The sequence below is a fragment of the Arvicola amphibius genome, chromosome 3 (genome assembly GCF_903992535.2).
Source record: "Arvicola amphibius chromosome 3, mArvAmp1.2, whole genome shotgun sequence".
In the NCBI taxonomy this organism is placed as follows: domain Eukaryota; kingdom Metazoa; phylum Chordata; class Mammalia; order Rodentia; family Cricetidae; genus Arvicola; species Arvicola amphibius.
Genome location: NC_052049.1, coordinates 184,844,139 through 184,870,403, shown reverse-complemented (window position 1 = coordinate 184,870,403; position 26,265 = coordinate 184,844,139). Strand labels below are relative to the sequence as shown.

The 26,265-nt window shown below is 49.0% G+C and overlaps 1 protein-coding gene across 3 annotated transcripts in view; it reads right to left on the bottom strand.

Annotated features, from left to right (window-relative positions):
• Xylb (xylulokinase) overlaps positions 1–25,959 on the bottom strand; it is a 39,946-nt gene extending 13,987 nt beyond the window's left edge. The window contains exons 1-12 of one of the 3 annotated variants that reach the window (XM_038323321.1): positions 25,860–25,959; positions 25,266–25,490; positions 24,032–24,114; positions 22,018–22,087; positions 18,534–18,614; positions 14,903–14,989; positions 14,263–14,391; positions 12,794–12,859; positions 10,408–10,480; positions 6,146–6,264; positions 2,032–2,113; positions 76–116 (exon numbers count right to left, since the gene is read on the bottom strand). In XM_038323321.1, the coding sequence (XP_038179249.1) occupies positions 76–116; positions 2,032–2,113; positions 6,146–6,264; positions 10,408–10,480; positions 12,794–12,859; positions 14,263–14,391; positions 14,903–14,989; positions 18,534–18,614; positions 22,018–22,087; positions 24,032–24,114; positions 25,266–25,322 (888 nt within the window). In that variant the 5' untranslated portion in view covers positions 25,323–25,490; positions 25,860–25,959. Of the gene's footprint in view, positions 1–75; positions 117–2,031; positions 2,114–6,145; positions 6,265–10,407; positions 10,481–12,793; positions 12,860–14,262; positions 14,392–14,902; positions 14,990–18,240; positions 18,276–18,533; positions 18,615–22,017; positions 22,088–24,031; positions 24,115–25,265; positions 25,491–25,859 lie in introns of those variants that run through there. The other 2 variants (XM_038323323.1, XM_038323324.1) reach the window with 2 other exon arrangements.
• Between the last annotated feature and the right edge of the window lie 306 nt (positions 25,960–26,265).

Below are 26,265 nucleotides of genomic sequence, written 5' to 3'. Positions count from 1 at the left end.
GCAGACACACAACTGAGACTGAGCACCTTGGTCCCCAGGACAGAAAGTCTAGGAGTGAGTGAGGAGCTGCCTTACCGCAATGTCACCTTCCTCCAGCCTCATGCCCGCCAGCGATGCTGAGGGTGGGAGGGAAATGCCAGGTTAGCCAGAGTCACGTGAGCCACAGAGCAAACTGCAATAGCCACCCAGCAGCACAGATATTAACCGACAGTTCAGCAAGCCGAGGGTTCCAGGAGCCCCAAAGGTGACAGGGGTCAAAGGGTGGGCTGCTCTAGCCAAGGTTCCCGATTTGGGTTGAAAAGTCTGTTTCCTCAGGGATTCGAACTCCCTCCACCACCCGTTTCTCCAAGAAGTCCAGAGAACCAAGCAGACCAGACATACGTGACAAGGAAGACCAAGGTGAAGCTGACTCTATGAGGCATCCTCAACCAGGACGAAAGAAGGGCTGAGGTCATGGTGACTGCCCCACCCCCAGACACAGGGTCCCCAGCAGCAATCTTTCTGTGCCCCCACTGCTGATACACCCCACCTCTGAAGAAGACATGGCACATAGCTGGTGCTCACTAAATGTCGAGTGAAGAAGAAACAGGATAGAGACAGATACTTTTGACCTTGCCTAGAGGGCTGGGCTTCGAGGCTGTGTGCATGCCCAAGCACTGAAGACCGCAATGCAAAGCTTCCTCCACAGGAGGCCAGGCTGAAGGGCAGGCCAGCTGAAGCCTGGGCACCAGCACAGCACACTGATCAAGAGGATGAAGGCTCACACATGGGCATAGGAAGACATCGACAAGGAGAACCCCTCCAATTTACACTATTCTTTGAAGGGTTAGGAACAGGGTGGGTTGCCCTGTGGAGCACACAGCATACTCCTCAGAGTGGCCTATCTGGTCTTTCTTCAGAGACCAGAGCGATGTACCATTCCCCTCTGTATGCTGTGAATGTGTTTGATTGCTGTTGGTTAATAAAGAAGCTGCTTTGGCCTATGGCAGGGCAGATTAGAACTAGGTGGGAAAACTAAACTGAATACAGGGAGAAAGAAACTGGAGTCTGGCAGACGTCATGTAGCTGCCGAAAGAGAAAGATGCCAGAACCTTACTGGTAAGGAACAGCCTCATGGCAATACATAGATGAATAGAAATGGGTTAATTTAGATATAAGAGCTAACAAGGAATATGCCTGAGCCCTTGGCCAGTGTTGTAATTAATACAGTTTTTGTGTGATTATTCGGGTCTGGGTGTCTGGGAAAAGAAAGTGCAGTCTCTGTCTACACCAGAGGTCTTGAGAATTCATGAAGAAGAGGCAAGGTGGGGGGTGCCACAAGAAACAAACTGTGTTTATGGCTCTAATGACCTCAAAACAGTGTCCTGAAGGAAGGGCTGGAGAAGTCGAGATGGTAGCTGGAACAGGTCAGGACCAGGCTGGGGTTGAGACAGAGTCAGATTTCAGAGGGAAAGAGAACACCACAGAAGGCTTCATCAAGAAACTAGACTGTGGGCTGAGCGTGGCAGCATACCCTTATACACCCAGTGCTGGGTTCCAGCACTGGAGAGGTGGAGACCTAGTAGATCTTTGAGGCTCTACCACAAAGTGGCCCAGTCTAACTAAGAGTTCCAGGTTAGTGAGAAACCTAAACTTTAAAAAAGGAAGGTAAGCAGCATATGAGGAATGGCAGACATGAGAGGCTGTCCTCTGGTCTATACATGCGTACACACACACACACACACACATACACACACGTGCTCATGCATCTGCACACACAAGTGCACCTGCATATACACACGAGAGAGAGACATAAACAAGAAGACGAGTGTAACTCTTTAAAAGTCCGGTATGAACCAGATGTGGTGGCTCACATCTGTATCCCCATACCCAGGGAGGGAGGACCAATGAGCACCTGAGGTCAGTCTGAGCTACACAGGAAGATCCAGGCTTTCAGAGGGAGACCCCATCTCAGTTAGATATCTATGGAGAAAGGCAGGAAGTCCAGCAAACCCACAGTCACTTGGAGAGCAACTCCTCCTGAGCACTTACCTGGGTTGTCCCCAGTGAAGGCCACCACTTTGCATGCCGGAGGGAATCCATAGCGCTGGACATAGTAGGAAGAAATGGCTCCCTAGAGAGAGAGTACCTGTGTTCTGCTGATGTAACCACAGCCTGCTCAGTAGTCATGCTCACCACAACCCAGGAGACTCCTGGCTCCAGGTCACTGGAGCTGAAGAATCTTCCACACCTCAGGCCATGAGGATGCTGTAGGCATCCGTGGCAGAGCCTGGAGCGCCATCATCCTTCCCAGGCACACCCAGCAGAAGGAGCCCAGAACAGGTGTGGAACCACAGGCCTGAGGTCACCTCAAGAATCATGGGAGTCTGAGATTGAGGGTAGTTAGAACATAGCAATCTTTAACTTGTACCTACTTTGTGAACACCAAATTCTGGATACAATGTTGAAGAAAGGAACAGAGCATTGGGAAGCAAGCTCACAGATACAGCAAATGCCTTGCTTGCTTGTTTATTATGCCAGCAATCAGACTAGACTAATCAGATGGGCAAGTGCATAGAACAATGTTCTAAAACAAAAACTAACTTCAGGGTTAGCCTGGGCTACAAAGCAAGTTCAAGGCAAGCCTGAACTAGATAGCACACTCAAGGTCAACCTGAACCACATGAGATTGTCTCAAGAAAAAGGGGTGGATTAGAGGTGTAATTCATTTGTCAGAATACTCAACTAGCCTGCATAAAACACTGGATTTGAACCCCAGCACCCTGTAAAACCAAACATGGCAAGGGGGCTGGAGAGATGACCCAGCAGTTAAAAGCACTTAGTGCTACAGCAGAGGACCTGGGTTCAGTTCCCAGCACCCCATGGTGACTCACAACCACTCATAACTCCAGTTCCAGGGAATCTTCTAACTCTGTGGGCACTGCATGCACACGCTGAACACACATACATGTAGGCAACCACTCTCACATGCAAAATAAATTAATCTTTAAAAAAATTTTAAGAGAGACATGGTGCTATACATGTAATCTTAGCACTCAGAAGAGTTTAAGGCCAGCGGGGCTACACAGCAAGTACTGGGCCAGCCTGGGATCCCAGAGGTCCTGTCTCAAAAATTAATAATAATAATAATAATAATAATAATAATAATAATGAAAATTAACCAAAAATTAGCAGTTTATGGTAGGGGACTCCTTTAAAACAAGAGCAGAGATCATCTCTTCCCAAAGAGATAAATATTATATAGAAAGAAGTTAGAAAAGGCAGGGCATGGTGGTTAATGCCTATAATCCCAACACCTAGGAAGCTGAGACAGAAGGATGGTCATAAATTCAAGACCAGTCTGGACTACACAGCATTAGGTCAGCATGGGCTACAAAATAAGATTGCCTCAAAGAAACAATATTTTTTTGTTTTGTTTTGTTTTTTGAGACAGGGTTTCTCTGTGTAGCCCTGGCTGTCCCGGAACTTACTTCGTAGACCAGGCTTGCCTCAAACTCACAGAGATTTGCCTGCCTCTCCCTCCCGAGTGCTGAGATTAAAGGTGTGCGCCATCACCACCTGGCAAGAAACACGTTTTTAAAGTATTTTCCCCCAGTGTAGGGGAAGACAACTTGGTTCCAGCCAGCCATGTTTTGTTTCCATCAGAACAAGCCATCCCCTGGGAAAAGAAATATCTTGACCTGGGTTGCCTCAGAAGCCAGGGAGTGATGGGGCCTGCATGCAGGTTACCTTGGAGGAGAGACCTAGGAGACTAGAGAAAACAAGAGTCCACTGTCCCACTGGGCACCCCAAAGGCCACACAGTCTGAAGCCACAGAGGAATATCTGGAAGCTGGGATTGGTCCTGAGGACTGTCTCTCCGGGGACAAACCGGAGGCAGTCACTCACCCACAGGTTCCCATGCCTCTTTGATGATGGCTGCTCTACACACTCATAGAACACATGAGTCAGGGACGTCCAATACAGAAAGCATGGCTCCAGCAGGGGTGACACCTGCATGAAGCCAGTCCAATACAGAAAGCATGGCTCCAGCAGGGGTGACACCTGCATGAAGCCACCGTGACTTTTGATACATGGTTTGTTAGTAAAAAAAAAAAAAATGCATTCTTCAGAACTGGCTCTTTCAGATTCCTCCAGAACTAGCCTCTGAAGAAGACTCCCTTAGATGCATTCTTGGTGTGCGGAGAGCAAAGCCTTAGGCAAAGCCTTAGACAAAGACTTGGTCTCCATTTCACATAAAACAAAAGGCCACGGATCGCAGTAACATTCCAGGGGCTCAGTGTACAGACATACATACATACATACATACATACATACATAAAAGCAAAATTTCCACACTTCAACAATCAGGCCACATCCACTTACTTGGGGCTTGACCCCTCGTGACCCGATATCTCATAAACAACTGAAGCCTAACTTTCTTGTTGCTTGTTGTTTTTGGAGACAGGGTCTCCCTGTGTGGCTCTGGCTGTTCTGGCGCTTGCTATGTAGACCAGGCTGGTCTGGATCCACCTGCTTCTACCCTTCAGTGCTAGGATCAAAGGCCTAGGCCACCACCCCATGCTTGAATCCTACTTTTTTTTTTTTGAGACAGGAATCTCTGTGTAAGCCTGGCTGTCTTGGAACTAGCTCTGTAGACCAGGTTGGCCTTGGATCCACCTGTCTCTGCTTGGGATTAAGGCCCAGCGGAAGCCTAATTCCTAATGAGCATGGCATGTTACAAATGCCCCAGTCTCAAATAAAACAATGTATGCTGTAACATTCGTTGCTCAGCAAGGTAACTTTGGTATCTGCCTGTCCACCCTGATGGGGACCCCACACAGACTGGCTGCAGTCTGTGAACTCCGAAGGTCTTTCAGCAGCGTGATCCTCTCTGGACACTGGGCCTCTTGTTTTAACTAATTCTCCCTTGGTTTATGCCTTGGTAATTTTTTTTAATGTCCGCACCACTGTCTGGCCTTCTGTGTTGCTTCAAACAGAAGCTGTCAGTTATCTGTTTGCCTTTTCTGTCTTGCGGCATCCATGCCTTTGCATCTTGCACTGTAGGCTTCTCTGGGCAGGATTTCTCTCCCTTCAGCTCTGCCTTCTGGCTTCACAGAATACCTGGGGAACAGTGGTTTGGTATTCTGCCCACAGTAACAAGTCAGTGAGAATCTTACGAGAAAACAGTGGCTATGCCTGAGCGTGGCAACAGCCTATCTTCCTGGTGGCCCATGACCCAAGGCTCCTCTTTCCTTCACTATCAGCCATCTGTCCCATATGGGATTCTTTTTTTATTGTTCTGGCTTCATATGTGTGTCATGTGTACCAAAAGACACCTGGACCCTCTTTACTCCCATGTCTCCTCTGTAGAGTCAAGAACAGGGCTGGCCAACCAGATCACACTTGGGTGTTTAATCCAGATCCATTCCAAACGGGTGGTACTATACTCACGGTCAAGTGCCCTTAACTTACTAGTGTGTCCAAACACCATCCAAAATACACTACATCTCATCTCAATTGCACAGGAGCCTTGTAAAAGAGACAGGATTATTCCCAGATGAGGAAGTGGGAACACTGATTAAACAGAAGCAGGCTGGGCCAGGTACAGTGGCACACACCTTCAACCTCAGCACTGGGGGGCAGAGGCAGGTGGAATTCTGTGCATTCTAGGCCAGCCTGGTTCCAGGCCATCAAGGCCTATAGAGAGACCCTGCCTCAAACAAAACAAAGCAAAACCAACAATGAACCATAAACAAGCAGGCCTAAGCAAAGACGGGGTTTAATCTCGGTCAGTGTGATGCCAGGGCCTGTGGTCTATCAGGTCCTTAGTGCTTATGTTTTCCAGAGCCTGCCGGCTGCACTCTTCCATGCTAATGCCCAGAACTTCAGCACGATGCATTTTTATCCCTAGGTGTGCAGACACCCAGAAATCCTTCCAAGAGTTTGGAAATCTAGCACTGCTGTGGACAAGCCTCTAATCCAGATAGTCAGATAGTCTGACTAACGTCAAATGTTGAGTTTATGTTTAAGTAAAGTGTGTGTGTGTGTGTGTGTGTGTGTGTGCGTGCGTGCGTGCGTGCGTGCGTGCATGGATATGCATGCCCTCCTAGGCTCCACCAGAGTGCCAGTACCCCACAGGCGCCATCACTGAAAACAGGACTTACCACAACTGAGCATGAAGGGACTGGTGAGCCGAGCTTCTCCTCCAAACGGGGGGCACAGGCACCAAGGCAAGCTTGGGACCAGACTTTTTCCTGGATCTGCAACAAATTCATTCCAGAACCTAAGCAAGGAAGAAAGAAGGAAAGAAACAGAAACAAAAATAAAAACATGTGGAGAGCGGGGGTGGGGTGGCGCACGCCTTTAATCCCAGCACTTGGGAGGCAAGGGCAAGCGGATCTCTGGATCTCTGTGAGTTCGAGGCCAGCCTGGTTTACAAGAACTAGTTCCAGGACAGGTTCCAAAGCCACACATAGAAACCCTGTCTCAAATAAAACAAACAAACAAACAAACAAATAACAACAAAAACCATCTGGAGGCTGGGGCATTGGAGGAGGTGGTGAAATTGGCAGAGAAAGCTAGTTCTCTAGTGTAAATGTATAGCTAGGTCTCTTTATTTGTTTTTGCTTTTTAAGATTTATTTACTTGTGTTTTATGTGTATGAATATTTGCCTGCATGTATGTCTGTGCACACACATTCGCAGTGCCAGTGGAAGGCAGAATATATGTCATATGCTCCTGAAACTGGAGCCACAGATGGTTGTAAGCTGTCATGAGTGCTGGGAAGAGCCCAGGGCTTCTACAGGATCTCTGAGCCATCTCTCCAGCCCTGTGGCTGGACCAGTTTCATCACAGAAGGAAGACAACACACTTAGGAGGCAGCAGAACCCTTGTAAGTATACCATGTCTCCACCTCCTCCAACTGCTCTCCACAGACACTTGTCATACGGAAGCCTGAAAATCTGCTGTTCTGAGGCCTGCCAGGAACAGGGTCCGACCAAAATGTTAACCAGAAATAGGTCCCTATGTCCTGTGGGTTTCAAGGCATCCAGGGGCAGTCCTGGCAGAGGGAAGCCCTCTGAGAGTTCCCAATATCATGCTTTTTTCCAGGAAAAAGACACTTAAGATAGGGTTCTTATGATGGTATTTTTATACTTTTTTTTGAGACAGATTATCCTGGAACTTACTCTGTAGACCAGGCTGGCCTTGAACTCAGAGATCCACCTGCCTCTGCCTCCCGAGTGCTGGGATTAAAGGTGTGCGCCACCACCACCTGGCCATATTTTTATACTTTTAAATATTTATTTATTTATTTATTTATTTATTTATTTATTTATTTATTTATTTATTTGTGCTGGTGTTTTGCGTGTATATAGTTAGTGTGAAGGCATTGCATCCCTGGAATTCGAGTTGCAGACCGTTGTGAGCCGCCATGTGGGTGCTAAAAATTGAACTCAGGGCCTCTGGAAGATCAGCCAGCACTCTTAACCACTGAGCCATCTCTCCCAAGATTTATTATTTTTGATGATGTGTTTATGTGTCTGTCTGTAGTTATGTGCACATGACTGCAATCACCCACAGAGCCCAGAAGAGGCTGTTGGATCCCCTGGAGCTGGAGGTCCCAGTAGTTGTGAGCCACCAGACATGGGTGCTAGGAACTGAACTTAAGTCCTCTGAAAGACCAGTGCATGCTCTTAACCACTGAGCCATCTCTCTAGAACAGACCTGAGCCACTCGCTGTTTTCACATGTCATGATGCAAGAAGGCCTCACAGGCTACCAAACAGGTTTGAATGCCTGAAATCAAAAAATCATTTTTTCTTTTTCTTTTTCTTCTTAGGACAGGGTCTCATATCCCAAGCTGACCCTGAACTTACTATGTAGCCGAGCATGACCTGGAACTTTGGATCGTCCTCCCTCCAACCCCCAAGGGAAGGGATAACAGCACACACCAATACACACAGTTTTACATGGTGCCAGGAAGTTCCCAGGGCTTCATGCATTCTAGGTAGGCAAGTACTCTGCCAATGAACTGTCACCTAAATAACCTCCACTCTTTCTATATTACCTGGTCTCAGGTATGTTTATTATATCAACTGAAAATGGACTAAAATCCTCTTACGCTCACCTTCCAGTGACTTCCTCCCCCTTCTCCTTCCTGCTGGCATCATCAGTCACTTCTAGCTTATCAGTTTTGTTTTTTTTTGGGGGGGGGTTTTCGAGACAGAGTTTCTCTGTGGCTTTGGAGCCTGTCCTGGAACTAGCTCTTGTAGACCAGGCTGGCCTCGAACTCACAGGGATCCGTCTGTCTCTGCCTCCCGAGTGCTGGGATTAAAGGCGTGCGCCACCACCGCCTGGCAGCTTATCAGTTTTGATACTAAAAGCTCACAATTCTGAGCAGGACAAGGCGACATACATTTATAGTCAAAGCCCCTCAGGAGGCAGGAGGATTGCTATGGGTTTGAAGCCAGTCTGGGCTACATTCCGAGTTCAAGGCTAACCTGAGGCACATGGCAAAATCCTGTTTCATAAAAACTAACACCAGAGGCTAGAGAGATGGCGCAGGGATTAAGAGCTTGTGCTACTCTTGTAGAGGACCCAACTTTGGTTTCCAGTACCCACATCAGGAGCCTTACAGCCTCCTACAGTGCCAAACTACAGAGGGATCTGATGCCACCAGCCTCCATGGGCACCTGCACACAGATACACACACAGACACACACAGACACACATGTACAATTAAATAAAATAAATTCATTTTTTAAAACTGTAGAAGGAGCGGCAGGGCTGTGCCCCGCCATCCAGCTAGCTTTACACCCGAAATAATTTCACAGAAACTGTATTCATTTAAACACTGCTTGGCCCATTAGTTTCAGCCTCTTACTCACATCTTGATTAACCCATATTTAGTAATCCGTGTAGCACCACGAGGTGGTCGCTTACCAGGAGAGATCTTAACCTGCGTCTGTCTCAAAGAGGAGAAGCAAGGCGACTGCCTGAGGCATCTGCCTGACTCTGCTTTCTTTCTCCCAGAATTCTGTTCTGTTTACTCCGCCTACCTATGTTCTGACCTATCAGGCCAAGCAGTTTTATTAATTAACCAATAAAAGAACAGATATATAGATGACCCTCCTCCATCATAAAACCCTAAAATCAAAACAAAGCCAACTCCCAAATGCTCAGCATGGTAGCACACACCTGTCACCCCAGAAATTAGAAGGCAAAAGCAAGAAGGTCAAGAGTTCAGGTTATCGGCAGCTTTGCTGTAAGCTTAAAGCCAGCCTGGGCTACAAGAGACCACATCTCACAGAAAAAAATTAGGCTAAATAGTAAATACACACAACACCCCGCTTGTGGGAGTCAGATACTCACACCCTGTGAGGTGTCCCCAACCCTGTCCCAGAAGGATGAAACTGAAGGGGTGACTGACTCTGCCACTTCAAATATCAGCAAGGGACAACTACAGCTTCCTCTTGGCCCCCTCTCTCACTGCCCCCTCCCTCCCTCCCTGCAGGCCCCTCTCTCACTGCCCCTCCCTCCCTGCAGGCCCCTCTCTCACTGCCCCCTCCCTCCCTCCCTGCAGGCCCCTCTCTCACTGCCCCCTCCCTCCCTCCCTGCAGGCCCCTCTCTCACTGCCCCCCTTCCTCCTTCTCTGCAGGATCCTTACCTCATTGGTCCCCCTCCCTCCCTCCCTGCAGGCCCCTCTCTCACTGCCCCCTCCCTCCCTGCAGGCCCCTCTCTCACTGCCCCCCCTCCTTCCCTCCCTGCAGGCCCCTCTCTCACTGCCCCCCTCCTTCCCTCCCTGCAGGCCCCTTCTCTCATTGACCCCCTCCCTCCCTCTCTGCAGGATCCTTACCTCATTGGTCCCCCTCCCTCCCTCCCTGCAGGCCCCTCTCCCACTGCCCACTGCCCACCTCCCTCCCTCCCTGCAGGCCCCTCTCTCACTGTTCCCCACCCTCCCCCCCCTGCAGGCCCAGGCCCCTTCTCTCCTTGCCCCCCCCACCCTTCCTGCGATGTCATCAACAACCTTACAGAGGCACTTTAGACACCTCCTGCCAAAGGTCTTGTACAAGATTCTGAAGCAGATCCTGCAGCTCCAGTGAAGCCTTCAGATGCCTGTAGCCCTGGCTGGCTGCTAATTTGCCTACCCTGGGAGCGATCTTGAACTAGGACCAACCAGTCCAGCTACTGCTACATTCTGGACTAAGGGATTCTCAGGTAACAAGGGAGAACTTAAACATTTGCCATCTTAAGCCAATAAGTGATGGGGACACTTGTTGTACACCAGAAGATAACTAATAGTCCTTCCTTCTTGGAATGATAAGACAGCTGCCTAACTGGCACCCACCCAGGCTGGATGAGGCGCTTGCAGCCTCCATGGCCCCCCTGCACGTGAACAAGCGTTTTTTATATGCGCTGAAGCTTACCATCACTGTAGTCGATGGGCGAGTACCCACCCAGGAACAGCGAAGCAGCAAAGCTACTGACCAGGGAAATCCTCTGGAAGAGAAGGGAGAAGGGTGAGAAAGGACTCGCTTCCACACACCCTAAGCTGTGGTACGCTTTCTGTGCATGTACACAGACACACACATACACACATAGACACACACACACACACACACACAGAGAGAGAGAGAGAGAGAGAGAGAGAGAGAGAGAGAGAGAGAGAGAGAAAGAGAGAGAGGGGCAAGAGAGGGAGGGAGGAAGGAAGCTGAAACTTCAGCAGGGAGTGATAGAAACAGAGTATCCAGTATTCAGAAGCAGCCAGTTCTGCATAGTACTGGTTTAGGCTACAAGACTATCATGATTGATGACAACAAAAGCCAGAGCCCTGTGAACACGTCACACTTAGGAAGGCTAGTTTTCCACCTGGAATCCATTCGTACACCCTCAATTCTTCACTCCACTTCCATGTCTTTGGCATTTGGTCATGGAGAAGTGGATGTGTGGCCACAGAACACAGAATGAACCAAGACTCTCAAAACTACCACAAGTTTAAAGACAAACTGACCCCCACACACACCAAGAAGCTACAACACCCAATCACATCCCCAAGAGAATCACTGATGAACTGTAAGCATCGTCCTCAGAATCTTTAGAGAGGGGAGCCACCACCTCTAGTCCCCATTGGGACAAATGCCTTGATCCACACACACACCTTCGGGAAGGTTTCATTTCTTAGTGGCTAACGCTGCAGAGTAATCTGGAAGCTGGAATCATTAAATAATAAACTGCTGCCAGGTATAGTGGTATAGTCCTGTGTTCTAAGCACTTGAGGGAGAGGCAGGGGTTTGAAGCCAACACGGTCTAAAATGAGTTCAAAGCAAAAGCCTGTCCCAGACACCACACTCAAAATACAAAATGTCACATGTAGTGGGGCACACCTATAATTCCAGCATTTGGGAGGTGGAGGAAGGAGGACTTGGCTTCATACACAGTTTGAGAACTACCTGGGCTATGTGAGATCCAGTCTCAAAAAAAAAGTAAACAAGTAAAACTAATGAATGTTTATAACTCTTATGAATTTGCCAGACATGTACAAAAGCACAGTATGTAGTTGGTTGTGGAAGCCAGGCTTCGGGACGGTCCCTGTTGATCCCTGGGTGACCCACGTGACCACTCCAGGTGTCAGCAGCACCACCCGTGAGCTGGAGCTCTGGACTGAGCAGAAAGGAAAAGGAGACCTGAGCATCGACATTCATCTCTCTCTGCGGCCTTTAGGGTTTCTTATCTTATCTTATGAATTTGAGCCTTTGTCTGCATGCATTTATGCTGGCACCACACAGCATATAAGTACCTGGTGCTCACAGAGGCCAGAAGAGGATGTCAAAGCCCTGGAACTGGAGTGACAGATGGCAGGGAGCTGCCATGTGGGTGCTGGGAACTAAACCTAGGTCCTCTGCAAAAGCAGCTAGTGAGCCACCTCTCCATCCTTCTCTCTGCATTCTGACTAGAGACACGGTGTGATCAGCAGCCTCAAGCTCCTGAGGCTTCAGCTGCCCTGCCATGATGGACTTGCGCCCTCAAGCCAGTGGGCAGAGTCAACTCTTTCTCCTCTGAGCTGCTTGTCAGTTATTTGTCACAAGCAGTGAACTCCAAAAAGGAACCAAGCACGGAGGGGCACACCTGTAACCCCAGCACTCCAGAATCCGAGGCAGGAGGATCACATGTTCCAGGCTAGCCTGCACTACATAGTTAAATCCTGCTGCCGAAAAGACAAATAAAAAAGGAAAATAAAAAATAAGGAAGGATGGCCAGCAAGATGGTCCAGTAGGCTGGGGAGTTGCTACCAAGCCTAAAAACTTGAGTTCCATCTCTGGACCCCATGTGGTACAAGGAGAGAATCAGCTCCCATAAACTATCCTCTGACCTCCACACACATACCCATTCACACAACTAGATAAATGGGATATTTTTTCTTTTTAATAAAATAATAAATTTAGGAAAGGAAAGGAAGGCGGGAAGGACAAAGGAAGAACGTCCTAAGCAATTTTATCATTGTGCAAACATCATCCAGTATGTTTACACAAATCTGGACAGGAGAGCCTGGAACACACTGAGGCCGTGTGGTGCAGCCTATGGCTCCTGGGCTCCTGTAGAAAAGACCCTGTAGATCGTGGGGATTGAACTCAGGCGGTCGGGCTTGGAGGCAAGTCCCTGAACCCTCCGGGACATCTAAACAGCCCCTCTCTGAATCACTTAACACCTGCTCACCAAAGGCCTTAGCCAATGTATACGAGGTGTGTCTGCACTGATTTAAGTGTGAACAACAGGATTTAAGTGTGACTTTGATGGAACACAAGGCTCACCTACCTCGGAGTGCGAGTAGGCCTCGGGGTTTTGCTGGAAGACCTTTGCTATCTGGTTGCCTGTAAAGCGCTGGGGAGAAAAGAGCACAGATTCTTAGACACTCTGACCCTACACAGAATAATCTCAAAGTGCAGTTAGCATAGCACGATCTGGATGTGGCGTAGAGTACCAATAGCTCTGAAAAACCCTAAATCCAGACATGCTTGTTACCAGCCAAGCACGGAAGACGGTGTATTTTGGCCTTTGAGTTCTGAAAATGTTCTTAGTGACAAGCTCTTGGGCAGTCAGCACTGTGGCTAGCCCTTACTGTAACTGTCCTTAAAATATATTTATTTATGTAATTAATGTGTATGCCTGAGTGTGTGTCTGTGCACCGTGTGTGTGCAGGAACCTACCAAGTTCTGAAAAGCATTTAATCACCCTGGAGCTAGAGCTACAGGTAGTTACGAGCCGTCATTGTAGGGGCTGGGAACTAAACCCAGGTCCTCTGCCAGAGCAACCAGTGCTGTTAACCACAGAGCCCGCTTCCCAGCTTCATGAGACCAGAGGCGGGGGCTCAGATAATCTTCTTGTGGAAACCATACTGTTAGTGCTCTAACTAGGTTTAAAAATACTTTGCCTTTACTTTCACTTTGCTTGTGAGGGAGGTAAATGTGTGGCTTCCTCACATAAATAAAATGGACATGCCTGTGTGCGTGAATGTCCATGGAGATGCCCGAGAAGGCCGGAAGTGAGTGTCCAACACCCTGGAGCTGGGGTTACATGCAGGTGCTAGTCAGTCACCTGATGCCCTGGGAACCGAACCTCTGCAAATACTCCGACCTGCAGAGCAATCTCTAGACCTCTATCCCTTACTTAAGCCATAGTCATGTGACCAAAGATACCCAATCACAACAAACTCTAGGGCAGTGGCTGAAGCTTTTGGGGCTTCTTGAGTTAAGTCTGCTGGGCTCTAACTTCTTTCAAACTCAAAAGCACCTCAAATAGACTCTGCTCCACTTGCTATCATGAGGTCACAGACTACGAGTCTGAGGCAGCCAGCCACCCCTCCTCCTACACAGTTGTTCCAGTAGGGGTGCAGACATGTCCATACCCCAGCCCTGGCCTGGGACTACATGCAAGGATATTGCCATTGCCTACTAAATGAGACAGTGCAGCCTGGATTAGAACCCGGGGCCAAGCTGGACATTGGTGGTGCACGCCTTTAATCCTAGCACTTGGGAGGCAGAGGCGGGAGGATCTCTGTGAGTTCAAGGCCAGCCTGGTCTACAAAATGAGTGCCAGGACAGACTCCAAAGCTACACAGAGAAACCCTGTCTTTAAAAACCAAAAGAACCCAGTGCCAGCATGAAGCCTGGTTTCGGGGACCAACACTAGCATCAGTTCAGACGGTCCCTGCCCATCTGGGAGGCTGGGTGCTCACTAGATCCTCCCAGAGCCTTACTCCCCATTCTGGCATGGGTGTTACCTACCTCATAGGCCCGAGACCCTGTGAGGCAGCTGAGAGCCCGGGCTCCGCCCACAGCAGCCTCCAGCTGGCGGCACTGGGCTGAGGTACTGGAGTCCATCCATATTGGGCAGTCGCTGATGGAGAAGCAGGCCTGGAAAGAACAGGGGAGGTTTGGGTTTCCCTTCTACCACTGAATACAGGCAACCCTGGGGCTGGCAGTCACACTGCCCATCCTGTCAGGAAGACCCTGGGGACAAGCCCTCTGCAGGACCAGCAAGGTCTCTCAAGGAAGCCCGAGGCTGGATGATCTCTGTTAAAGTCGCCTGGGCAAACCAGGCTGCAGGAGACGGACAGAGGGCAACAGCGGGACCAGAGCGCAGGTCAACTGGGGCTTTGGAAACAGGAGGCGAAGGGAAACTGGAGACCCCACCTCCCAGTATCACCAAGGGGCCCACGGCTACTCTGCGAAGGAAGGGACTCATTAATGAGGGGCCATCTGAACCTCTGGGCAACGCCAAGGTGACTTCAGCTTGGGAACAAAGCAGACCATATTCCACCTCCCACTCAAGACGGTGCAGAGGTGTCCCAGATTGCTGGGTTCACTGGACACAGGGGTCGCTCTGCAGGCTCTGCGGGTCTATTAGATTCACAAGCGTCTTCACCTGGAGTTGCTGGTGTAATGGGAGAGCTGGTGACAGGCTCGACAGCGCCAGGCTGGCTCCAGTCTTCCAGTAAACGCTTCCGTGTTGCTGTTGAGGGGAACACAAGCACAGGTTCATGTATCACGCCCGGAGCCACAGTCTCCTGCAGACGCAGAGCCAGGCCTCAGGCCAAAAACAAACACAGAAATAAAAGTCTCCAGGACTATCTATCTCTTTGTCACGTAGCTCAGCACCTTACGACGCGAGGTTTCCACTTCCATAAAATGAGAAGGAACTCCTTCACGTCACCTCAAAGCTTGCGGGAAGGGTTCTAGAATCATCAGTCTGTATCTTGGTATCTTTTGTCAAACTGTACTAATTTTTCAAATATCGTCTACAATGGTGCCTGAAGTTGTCCCATGCCATTTATTCACTTAACAAACATACTGTGTAGCAAGATCACGCCAGACATGAGTTCATAGGTTATTACAGACCCTGATGTCCAAGACAATGAAATGAGTGAGGGCAAGACGCAAAAATGCAATTACAAGCCGGGCGGTGGTAGCACACGCCTATAATCCCAGCACTCGGGAGGCAGAGTCAGGCGGATCTCTGAGTTTGAGGCCAGCCTGGTCTACAAGAGCTAGTTCCAGGACAGGCTCTAGAAACTACAGGGAAACCCTGTCTCGAAAAACCAAAAAAAAAAAAAAAAAAAAAAAAATGCAATTACAAAACCCTGTAGCTCCAACCATCTGTAACTACAGTTCCAGGGCTCAGGAGACGGCTTAGTCATCACAGGGCTTGTCTCGCAAGCATGAGGACCTACGTTTGGTCCCACATTTAAAAAAATAACCTGGAGCCGGGCGGTGATGGAACACACCTTTAATCCCAGCACCCGGGAAGCAGAGACAGATGGATCTCTGTAAATTTGATTGAGGTCAGCCTGGTCTAGAGAGCGAGTTCCAGGACAGACAAGGCTGTTACACAGAGAAACCCTGTCTTGAAAAACCTAAATAAACAAATAAAATAACCTGGGGGGAACGGAGAGATGGTTCAGTGGTTAAGAGCACTGGCTGCTCTTCAGGGGGCCTAGGCTGAACTCCTGGCATCTGCAAGATAGCTCCAACCACCTGTAACAACTACAGCTCCAGAAAATCTGATACCCTCTTCTGGCCTCTGCAGGTACCGGGTGTTCATGTGGTGCAGAGACATACATGTAGACGAAACACTCATATATAGAAAAAATAACAAATAAGTAAACTTCAAAAAAAATTTAGAGGGCTAGGAAGATGGCTCAGTGGCTAAGAGCACTGGCTGCTCTTCCAGAGACCTAAATTCAGTTCCCAGTACCCACAGGGAGGCTCACAACCAGTTGACATACATGTAGGCAAACTACCCATACACATAAAATAATAAAATAATTTTTTTTTTGGTTTTTGTTTTTTGGTTTGTCGAGACAGGGTTTCCCTGTAGTTTCTAGAGCCTGTCCTGGAACTAGCTCTTGTAGACCAGGTTGGCCTCTAACTCAGAGATCCGTCTGCCTCTGCCTCCCGAGTGCTGGGATTAAAGGCGTGCGCCACCACTATAATAAAATAATTTTAAAGAAAATAACAATAAGGCTGGAGAGATGGCTCAGCAGTAAGAGCACTGACTGCTCTTCCAGAGGACCCTGGTTCAATTCCCGGCACCCACATAGCAGCTAACAACTGTCTGTAACTCCAAGATCTGACACCCTCATATAGACATACATGCAGGCAAAATGACCATAAAATAAAAATAAATAAATTTTAAAAAAGAAAATAACAATTTGGGCAAGGTGTGAGTTTATAACCCAGTCCTGGGGAGGTGGACATAGACAGATTCCTGGGGCTCACTGGCCAGTCAGTCAGCCTGACCTACTTGTTGAGCCCTAGAACAATGAGACCCTATCTCAAAAACTAAGGATGACACCCAAGGCTGTTCTCTGACCACCCACATGTACAGACATGTATATATGCGCCCTCTCACACACAACCCTGTGAAGCCACTGTGATGAGAACACAGAGAACCCAGCCAGTGGGTGTACAGATTGGGAGCATGGACAGGAAAGGCAGGATGGAACTCCAGGCTACGAGAAAAAGCTGGAGAGAGAGCTGGGCACCTGCTGCCAAGCCTGACAACCTGAGCTTGATTGACCCCGAGTGTCCACATGGCAGAAAAAAAGAATCAACTTCCAGAAGCTGTCCTGAGGCCTCCACACATTTGTCCTGGCATAACGTCACGAATACACACATACATTAAATAGCTTTTTCATTTAAAAAAAAAAAAAAGAGTAGCTAAAAATAAGGAAGTGTGTTATGTCCCAGGCACTGTTCTGTGTATTTAACAGTCACAGTAACCCTGTGCCAGATAAGGATGTCGAGGCCCAGAAGCTTGGGTGATGGGACTTGGGTCAGGCTTCTGCGAGGCAGAGCTGGGCTTGCCCAGAGCTCCTCTTCTGGTTGGCAGCGCCACTACCAGCTCAGAATCTCCACTGGGACTGGAGAATTCGAGAACTGAGCACAGGGTTTGGCACTCACTCACTAGCTGACACTCTCAAACAACAGGATACTACAGCTCTCTACTGAAAATACTCTCAGGACTGGAGAGGTGGCTCAGCAGTTAACCGAGCTGGTTGCTTCGGCAGAGGACTCAAGTTTGGTTCTCAATGCCACAGCAGCAGGGCTCACAATAGCTTGTGATTCCAGCTCTAGAGGAACTAACATCCTCTTCTGGCCTCTTAAGGCACCTGCACTTATGTGAACAAACCTACACACACACACATACACACACACACACACACACACACACACACACCTAAAAATAAACACATTGCTAATATCACTTCTTATTGTTTTTCCTTCCAAGAACTAGAAAGCCACTTTAATGCCACTAAACGGCCATAATAAATGCACATCTGATGCTCGGTCCATCCCTTTATGGGACCTGTATGTAGCTCCCCATTAACTGCCCTATTTCAGTACTGTTTATTTATTGAGTGCCGAAAAGTGGGCGTCAGGCCTCATGCATGCTAGGAAAGCATCCCACCACTGACTCACAGCCCTAGCCCTCTGTCTAATTGATTTTGAGACGGTGTCTCATTAACTTGCCCAGGTTAGCCTCAAACTTACTCTGTAATGCGCGTAGGCCTTGAACTTGCAATCCTCCTGCCTCAGCCTTGCAATTAGCTGGGATTACAGGCCTACACCACCACACCCACCTAAATGTCCTATTTATATCAAGTAGGAGCATCTCAGATCCTTGAGCAAGGAAACCAGTCATATAGACTTAAGGTGAGAGAGCTGGAGGTACTGTCACTCTACCAAAACATGCATACTCACATTTGAGGCTAGCCTGGTCTACAGAGCCAAGTTCCAGGACAGCCTGGTCTACAGAGCGAGTTCCAGGACAGTCAGGGATACACAGAGAAACCCTGTCTTGAAAATCTAAAAGGAAAAAGAAAGAAAGGAAGGGAGGGAGGCAAGGAAGGAAGGGAAGAAGGGGAGAGGAAAGGAAAGGAGGGAAGGGAAGAGAAAGAAAGAAACATGCACCCCACAGGAAGCCATGAGCTCAGCCCCCACCCGCTGCTGAGATAGCCAAGTTCCCAGGGCAGACATGACTGCTGTGGACAAACCTGGCCTGCTCCAGATAAGGCTACAACTTGAGAGAAGTCAAAGCCCGAAGCCTTCATCTTCTCCAGGATCAGGTCCAGAGCCTGAGAAGAAGAACAGAATCCACCATGACTCAACAGAACCACTGAGTCCTCTAGACCACAAACCTCAGCATGGAAATGCGGAAGGCTCTGCCGAGGGGGCGGGGTCATCAGTGTAGTGTCTGTGTCAGGAGAGTTCATTAAACAAGCCCGCATCAGTCAAATAAAAGGGTCAATTTGGCTAAACACAGTATTTGTTTGTTTGTTTGTCTGTTTAAAACACTTACTTTTTCCAGACATAGAAGCACACACCTTTAATCCTAGCCCAGGTCAGCCTCAAACTTACTCTGTAATGCGGGTAGGCCTTGAACTTGCAATCCTCCTGCCTCAGCCTTGCAATTAGCTGAGGAGGAGGAGGATCCCTGTGAGTTTGAGGCCAGCCTGCTCTACAATGTGAGTTCTAACAGCCAGGGCTGTTAGACAGAGGAAACCCTGTCTTGAAAATCCAACAGAAAACAACAACAAAAATCCCACATTTATTTGTATTTATGTGTATATGTGTCTATGTGTGTGTCCCATGTGTGCAGGTGCCTGAGGAGGCCAGAAGAAGTCATCAGATCCCCTGAAGCTGGAGGTACAGGTGATTGTGAGTTGTCTGACATGGGTACTGGGTGCTAAATTCAGGTCCTCTGGAAGAACAGCCAGCATTCTTAACCATTGAGTCATCTCTCCAGCCCATTTTTGTTTTTTTGAGAGAGGGTCTCATGTAATCCAGGCTGGCCTCCAACTCACTATGTAGCTAAGTGAGGGGAGTCCCTGCAGGTATCCAGGAAGGGAAGCAAACAGCTCACCAAGATAAGAATGAAAACCTGAGCCGGGTGGTAAAGGCACACACCTTAAATCTCAGCACTAGGGAGGTAGAGGCAGGTGGATCTCTGAGTTCTAAGCCAGCATGGTCGCCAGACATAGAGAGAAATCTGATCTCAAAACAAAACAAAGCAAAACCCAGTGCAGATAGACTTAATCAACCTGAATCAGACTTTGGGGAGACTAACAAGAGGCAGCTTATTCCCAGTGTATTTAAGCACAATGTAATTTGGAAAGACGTTTCCTGGTGTAATACAACCCCTGGTGCACAAGGAAGCACAATCACATTGAGACTCAACTCAGGGTACACGTAATTTCTTCCAATAAGAGCAGTACTAGCTTAATAGAGGTCACTGGGGTATTAGCCACTTCCTGTCTTGGTTGTAGGCACTTGATATGGCCCAGCCCAACAGATAACACCAGCTTATCAATCACTTCCAATTCTTAGTTTTCTGGATGGAAGAACAGGTTTTTCATCTTTCCCTTGGGAAGACAATCCAGTGTGTTTAACGACCGTGGTTTTTCTAGAGCTGCAGGGTCAGAAGGACCTAATGATGACCTTGAACTCCTGATCTTTCTACCCCCACCTCTGAAGTCCTGGGATTCCAGGTCTGCACCACCATGCCTACTCTGGCCAAATAAATGTTAAATAAATGAAATAATAAACCATTAATCCTCAGGATTTCCGCCTCTACTTGGCACCCCCCAAACACAGGGGAAGAACCAGAGCAAACAGCTCAAAATTATGTTTTTCTTTTGCTCGTACTTCTGCTTCACCATCTGAATGACCCGAGTACAACAAAGAGGAACAAGCCAGGCAGATGTTGCCATCAGGAGGGTGCCAGGTTCAGACTCTGTACCCAGGAGCACAAGGCCAGCCAGTGGTTGTGCTGCCAAGTGCCCACCTAATGCTCTCGATCTGGCCGGAATCTTTTTCCAGAAGTAGGTGAGATAGATGGTGGTATCCAGCAGAGTTTTACTGCCTAAGACCTCACAGCCAGATGGGCTGGAGTGCAGTTTAATTGGTAGAACGCTTACCTACCATACATAAAGCCCAGGGTTCCAACTCCAAACCACATAAAACCCAGCATGGCGGGATAGAGGCAGGAGGAAATCGGAAGTTCAAGGTCATCCTCTGTTACACAGTGTTTGAGGCCAATCTGCAATACATGAAAACCTGTCTCAACATGTATCTATTTCATGGAAGATGACAGACAGCTGGATACACGAACATTTCATGGCAGGAATCTGAGACTCATCCCAGCTTGTATCTTCTGAGGGCAGAGAAATAACCCTGCTTCTGCTGAGGTCACTCCTGGCCCTTACAAGGCCGCTTGTCAAACCTCAGACAGGAGGGCAGGGACTGGCAAACCATGAAACAAGTCCAGCCCCAGAGGCTGCCACAGCCCAGTGACCACCCTGGCTCCACAAGCAACCCCGGATCTCCTCCCACCTACACTGACACAGCCCTTAATCTAATGTCTGGGACCTCTTGACCCTTGCCTCTGACCTCCCACTACCACCGCTGATCTGGCGCTGTCTTCTCTCAGCCAACCTGTCTGGGTAGAATCCATCCTTAACTCGACTCTTCAATGTCTGACCCATGACCAGGCAGACAAAACAGATGGTTCAACAGGTACGGGAGAATGCAGAAAAGCTTTCGGCAGACACACGGCGTCTTTCAAGTTAAAGGACTTTGGTACCATCAGTCACGAGGCAACCCAGGCCCTATCATGTCCATGTTGAACAGATCCTTCCATAGGTCACCACATCTGGCCAGAGGTGGAGCATGGTGGATGGTCCTAAATAGGCAGGTTTAGGTTGGGGTTGATCTCAGCCTGACTAGTTGACTATAGGACACTAGTCTGAGTGACCATGCCATGGGGACAAACACTAAGACACCAGGGGCCATGCTTGGACTGACAGCAGAGACTGGGAAGCCTGGCTCTGTGTCCCTTGAGAGGTGGCATGGGTTGGGGACACAGCTCATTTGGTAGAAGATCCAGGACTGCCTGATGGGCATGATGGTACACACCTATAACCCCAACACTTAAGGGGTAAAGACAGGAGGATCAGAAGTTCAAGGTCATCCTTGGCCACGTAGTAAGTTCGAGAACACCCTGGGCTATGAGACCCTGCTTTTAAAAAATAAATAAACAATAAATAGGACTGGAGAGATGGCTCAGAGGTTAAGAGCATTGCCTGCTCTTCCAAAGGTCCTGAGTTCAATTCCCAGCAACCACATGGTGGCATACAACCATCTGTAATGGGGTCTGGTGCCCTCTTCTGGCCTGCAGGCATACACACAGACAGAATATTGTATATATAATAAATAAATAAATATTTTTTTTTAAAAAAAAAAAACCTCAGTAAATAAATCCTCAAAGGCAGGGCTTGCCAATCTTTGGGGCTCTGGTACCTGGAAGTCCCTTGAGAGTCCTGGCAGACAAGTACAGGCACCAGCTAAGGCTGGTCTGCCCCAGGAACCAGGCAACTTGCTTTAATTCCAGCTAAAGGATGCCCCCATGAGATGCCACCTTGGGGGCACCAGTGACACGGACTGGATATGGGAGAAGGAAGGGAGCCTCCCTTTGCTTACCTGGACCCACATCAGGACTGGAGAGGTGACCGTCAGCCTGTCCTTGTGTACATGGACACCGCCCTGAGTTCTGCAGGGAGAACAGGTATGTGGGACGCAGCTCCAGGGCAGACTCTGAGAAGCTGCCCCGTGGTGATAGGAGATGCCAGAGAGAGGACACTATCCCGTGAGTGCCAAGCAGAAACTATGTTCTGGCAGGGAAAAGGTGTGAAGTAAAGGCCTGGAATCCTTGTTCATATGAAACTAACAACTCATTTTAATTTCAGTCCTCATTTTATCTATATACATGTTTTGCCTACATGTATGTCTGTGTAGCACATGTGTGCCTGGTGCCCTGGGAGGACAGAATAGGTTATAAGAACTGGAGTCACAGAAGGCTGTGAGCTACTATGTGGGTGCTGGGAATTGAACCCAGGTCCTCGAGCCAGTGCTCTTAACTGCTACGCTGTTTCTCTAGCTCTGCAGAAGCATTTCTTAGAAGACACCTCAGTAGAGAAAACCTTGCCTAGAAGGCAGGGTTGGGCCTCGCGACTGAAAACAGGTTGCTTCCCCTACTCCCAGAGTGTCATATTGTAGCTCAGGCTGGCTGGGAATCAGCCCTGATTGCTGAGATAGCAAGTGTGTGCCACCACACCCAGCTGAGCCGGGAACTTTAGTTGAGACTGAGGGTATTGCCCTAAGATACACCAACTGTTAATATGTACAGAGCCTCCTCTGGATCCCCAGGACAAAAAGAAAAACGAACAGTTTTCAAAAGGAGCAGCCAAGTGCGGTGGGGTGGCACACTCCTGTAATCCCTGCTCTCAGGAGGCTGAGGCAGGAGGCCTATGGACTGGGGGCCAGCCTAGGCTACAAAGTGAGTCTCTGTCTCAATGACAACAACAACCAGATGTGGTGGCTGTAACCTCAGCCCTCTGGGAAGGAAGCAGGAGGATTTAAGGTTATCTTCAGTTACACAGCGAGGTACATGAGACCCTGTTTCAAAAAGAGGGAGAGGCGCCGGGTGGTGGTGGTGGTGCACACCTTTAATCCCAGCACTTGGGAGGCAGAGGCAGGCAGATCTCTGTGAGTTCGAGGCCAGCCTGGCCTACGCAGTGAGCTCTAGGGCAGCCAAGGCCACACAGAGAAACCCTGTCTGAAAAGCAACAAAAGGTAGGGGGAGAGGCAGAGAAGATACACTTAAATGCAACACATCTGTACACATATGTATTCCTTCCCTTTCCTCTTGCTGTGTGCAAAAAGAAGAAGAAAAAGGAAGGCCCACCGTGGATGTATCCCTGGACTCTGGCCAGAAGCATGAGGTCATGTGAACTTTTTTTTGTTTGTTTTGTTTGTTGAGGCAGGGTTTCTTGTGTAACAGCCTTGACCATCCTTGAACTAAGCTCTGTAGTCCAGGCTGGCCTCAAACTCACAAAGTTCCACTTGCCTCTGCCTCCCTGCTGGGATCAAGGGTGTGCACCACTACTGCCTGGCTTTGTGAACATTTTTCTTTATAACTTCACCAGTCTGTGGTACTCTTTCATTAGCAACAGACAATAGCTAGGTACAACCATCAAAGTTTAGCGCCCAGCACATGGTCTGGCAAAAACAGATCTCAAATGTCTGAGTGAGTGAATGACTTGAATTGGGAAAGAAGAGGGGAAAAGTCACTCCCTGTATGGAAAGAAAAGATTCTCAGGGGCTGGAGAGATAGCTCAGGGATTAAGACCTGGGTTTGATTTCCAGCACCCTACGGTGGCTCACAACCATCTGTAACTCCAGTTACCAGTGTCTGATGTTGTCTTCTGGTCTCTGTGAGCCCCAGGTATGAATGTGGTGCACAGACATAAATGCAAGCAAATGCCTATACATATATGATGATGATGATGATGATGATGATGATGATGATAATAGAAGGTGATCAAGTTCTACATAGACTTCCTCTCTGGCACTGGGTTAAGCCAGAACAGTTTAGCTAATAGCACAAACGGTTTAGAGATCTCAGCCCACCCACTCACGCACACCAGGTACATACCCAAATTCAGGAAGGTCTCTGTCAAAATACACACTGTCCTCGTAGAAGACATTCAACTCTGCATCAACAGCAACGATTTTAACCTGGAAGGCATTTATGAAAATGGTATCTAGGGTTTTCTCATCCTCTACTTTCAGTCCAAGGGGCTCCTAACTTCAGTCACGGTTCAGCAGCATTGTAACTAACCATAGCAACAGAAGTTTCGTGGGCCACGTGTTCAAAGATTCAGTAATAATGATAATAATAATGATAATAATAATAATAATTTTTTAAAAGAAAAAAATTAAAGAATGGGAAACCCAGCTGAAACTCCCACTGTTTACAAGAATCTATTCCCCAAGCAGTGAAGACCAGGTCCAGACCTGGCAAAGAGGCGTGTCTCCAGAGGTCGTCCCCAGGGACATGACAACGATCAAGTCATACACGACATCCTAACGAAGCCTTTCCAAGCTCATGCAAGATGGGGAAACAGGTCTCATAGAGTAAGGAGACTGAGTCCTACGGGATGCTCCCCCGAGAGACCGGAAAAGCTCTGCTTCTCTTCACTCATCTGAGTAGAGGGGCTCCACAGCCACAATGCTTATTCCCCAAGGATGCATGTTGAAACCCCCTGGGCGTGCCATGCCTGCTTGGCAGCCAGGTTTTGATTCCACCCAGCTATCTGCTGGAAACACCAACCTCTGACCAGCAGCCCTAGAATCTCGGACCCTGCCAGCCAAGAGAGGTCACGGGGGTAGGGGACAGGGGGTGCGGGGGCAGGGACGGGCAAAGTCCGTTTACACAATATGCCATTTCACTTTTTCAAAAATGCCTGTCGTGGTGGCGCTCTCCTTTAAACCCAGCACTCGGGAGGCAAAGACCGGTGGACCTCTAAGAGTTCAAGGCCAGCCTAATCTCCACAGTGAGTTCAGACCAGCCAGAGCTAAACAGTGAGGCCTTGACTCATAATATGAAATAAAATAATAAAAACAAAGTAAAGGTGCTTGGCTGTGAAGCGGATCTAGGTTAGCATACGCGCATACCGCCGCCAGCCTGTGGGCTCTGCGGCTTTCGCTGGGTGTCCTGGGTCCCTGCCACCCGCAACCCTGACTCCTCCTTTGCGTGGACCCCTGGAGTCACTTCCCCACCCCCGATGCACGTCCACGGGGTTCCGCGGGGAGGCACCCGCGGTTTCCGGGAGGGTGCGTGTGGCTGGCAGGCATCGCCAGGCTCCCACTCCGCGCCCCGCACTTACCTGCTGCGTGCTGAAGTCCCAGCCCAGGCAGCAGCGGCGGCCGGCGCTCTCCGTCATGGCCCTGGGGGTTCCCTTGGCGGGTCCGTGCGGCTGTCTGTTCGTGTGTCCCGCGGCGGCGAGACTGTCGCCGCGCTCCAACACCCAGAGACGCCAGGGCCCGCCTCTCGCCACGCCCCGCAGGACTCTGGCCTGGAGTCACGAGGCAGGTCTACACTCTGGCGCCGCCTGCGGGAGGACGCTAGTGGGACTGCGGCTGGCTGGGACCCTAGACGGTCCCCAGCAGGGCAGGTTCCCACTCTGCAGTGCAGCGGCTTTCCTCCAGGTTCACGCTCCACCCTCCTGCTCTAAAAAGGCTTTCTTTCCTTGGAGACACAATGGGACACAGGTGGGAACTCTGGGGTAACTAGTTCTTGCAAGTTCCTCAGGCATTTCTGGGCCAGGGAATCCTTTGGGTAAGTGGAGTAGCTGTTCCACCTCATGGTAGTGACTTAAAAGTCACAAGGAAATGGGGCCTGAGGTTGGAAGACATGGGCCTTGGCAGGCCTTGTCCGTACCTAGCACATCAGTTTGTTACCTAAATGGGTCGCATCTCACCTCTGGATTTAAATTCAGTGTCCTTGGGTCAGTGAGATGGTTCAGGGTGAAGGCACTTGCCACCAAGCATGAGAGAGAATCTTAGTTTCATCCCCAGGATCTATGTGGTAGAAAGATCCTACACATCTTAGAAGTTATCCTCTGACCTCCACATGCACAACTTGGCACGTGTGCCAACACACACACCATACACAAACAAACAAACAAAGAATGACAACATTTGAAAACAAAGCCAAAGGCTGTGATGGCCCCTTGGATGAGACTTAGTCATCCCTGCGGCCAGCTAATGTATTGGTGGTCTAATATGTCAGGCAAATATGTCTAATGTGTCAGGTATGGCAAAGTCAGACAAGAGCCCAAACCAACCCGGTGGTAGTGGTGCACACCTTTAATCCCAGTACTTGTG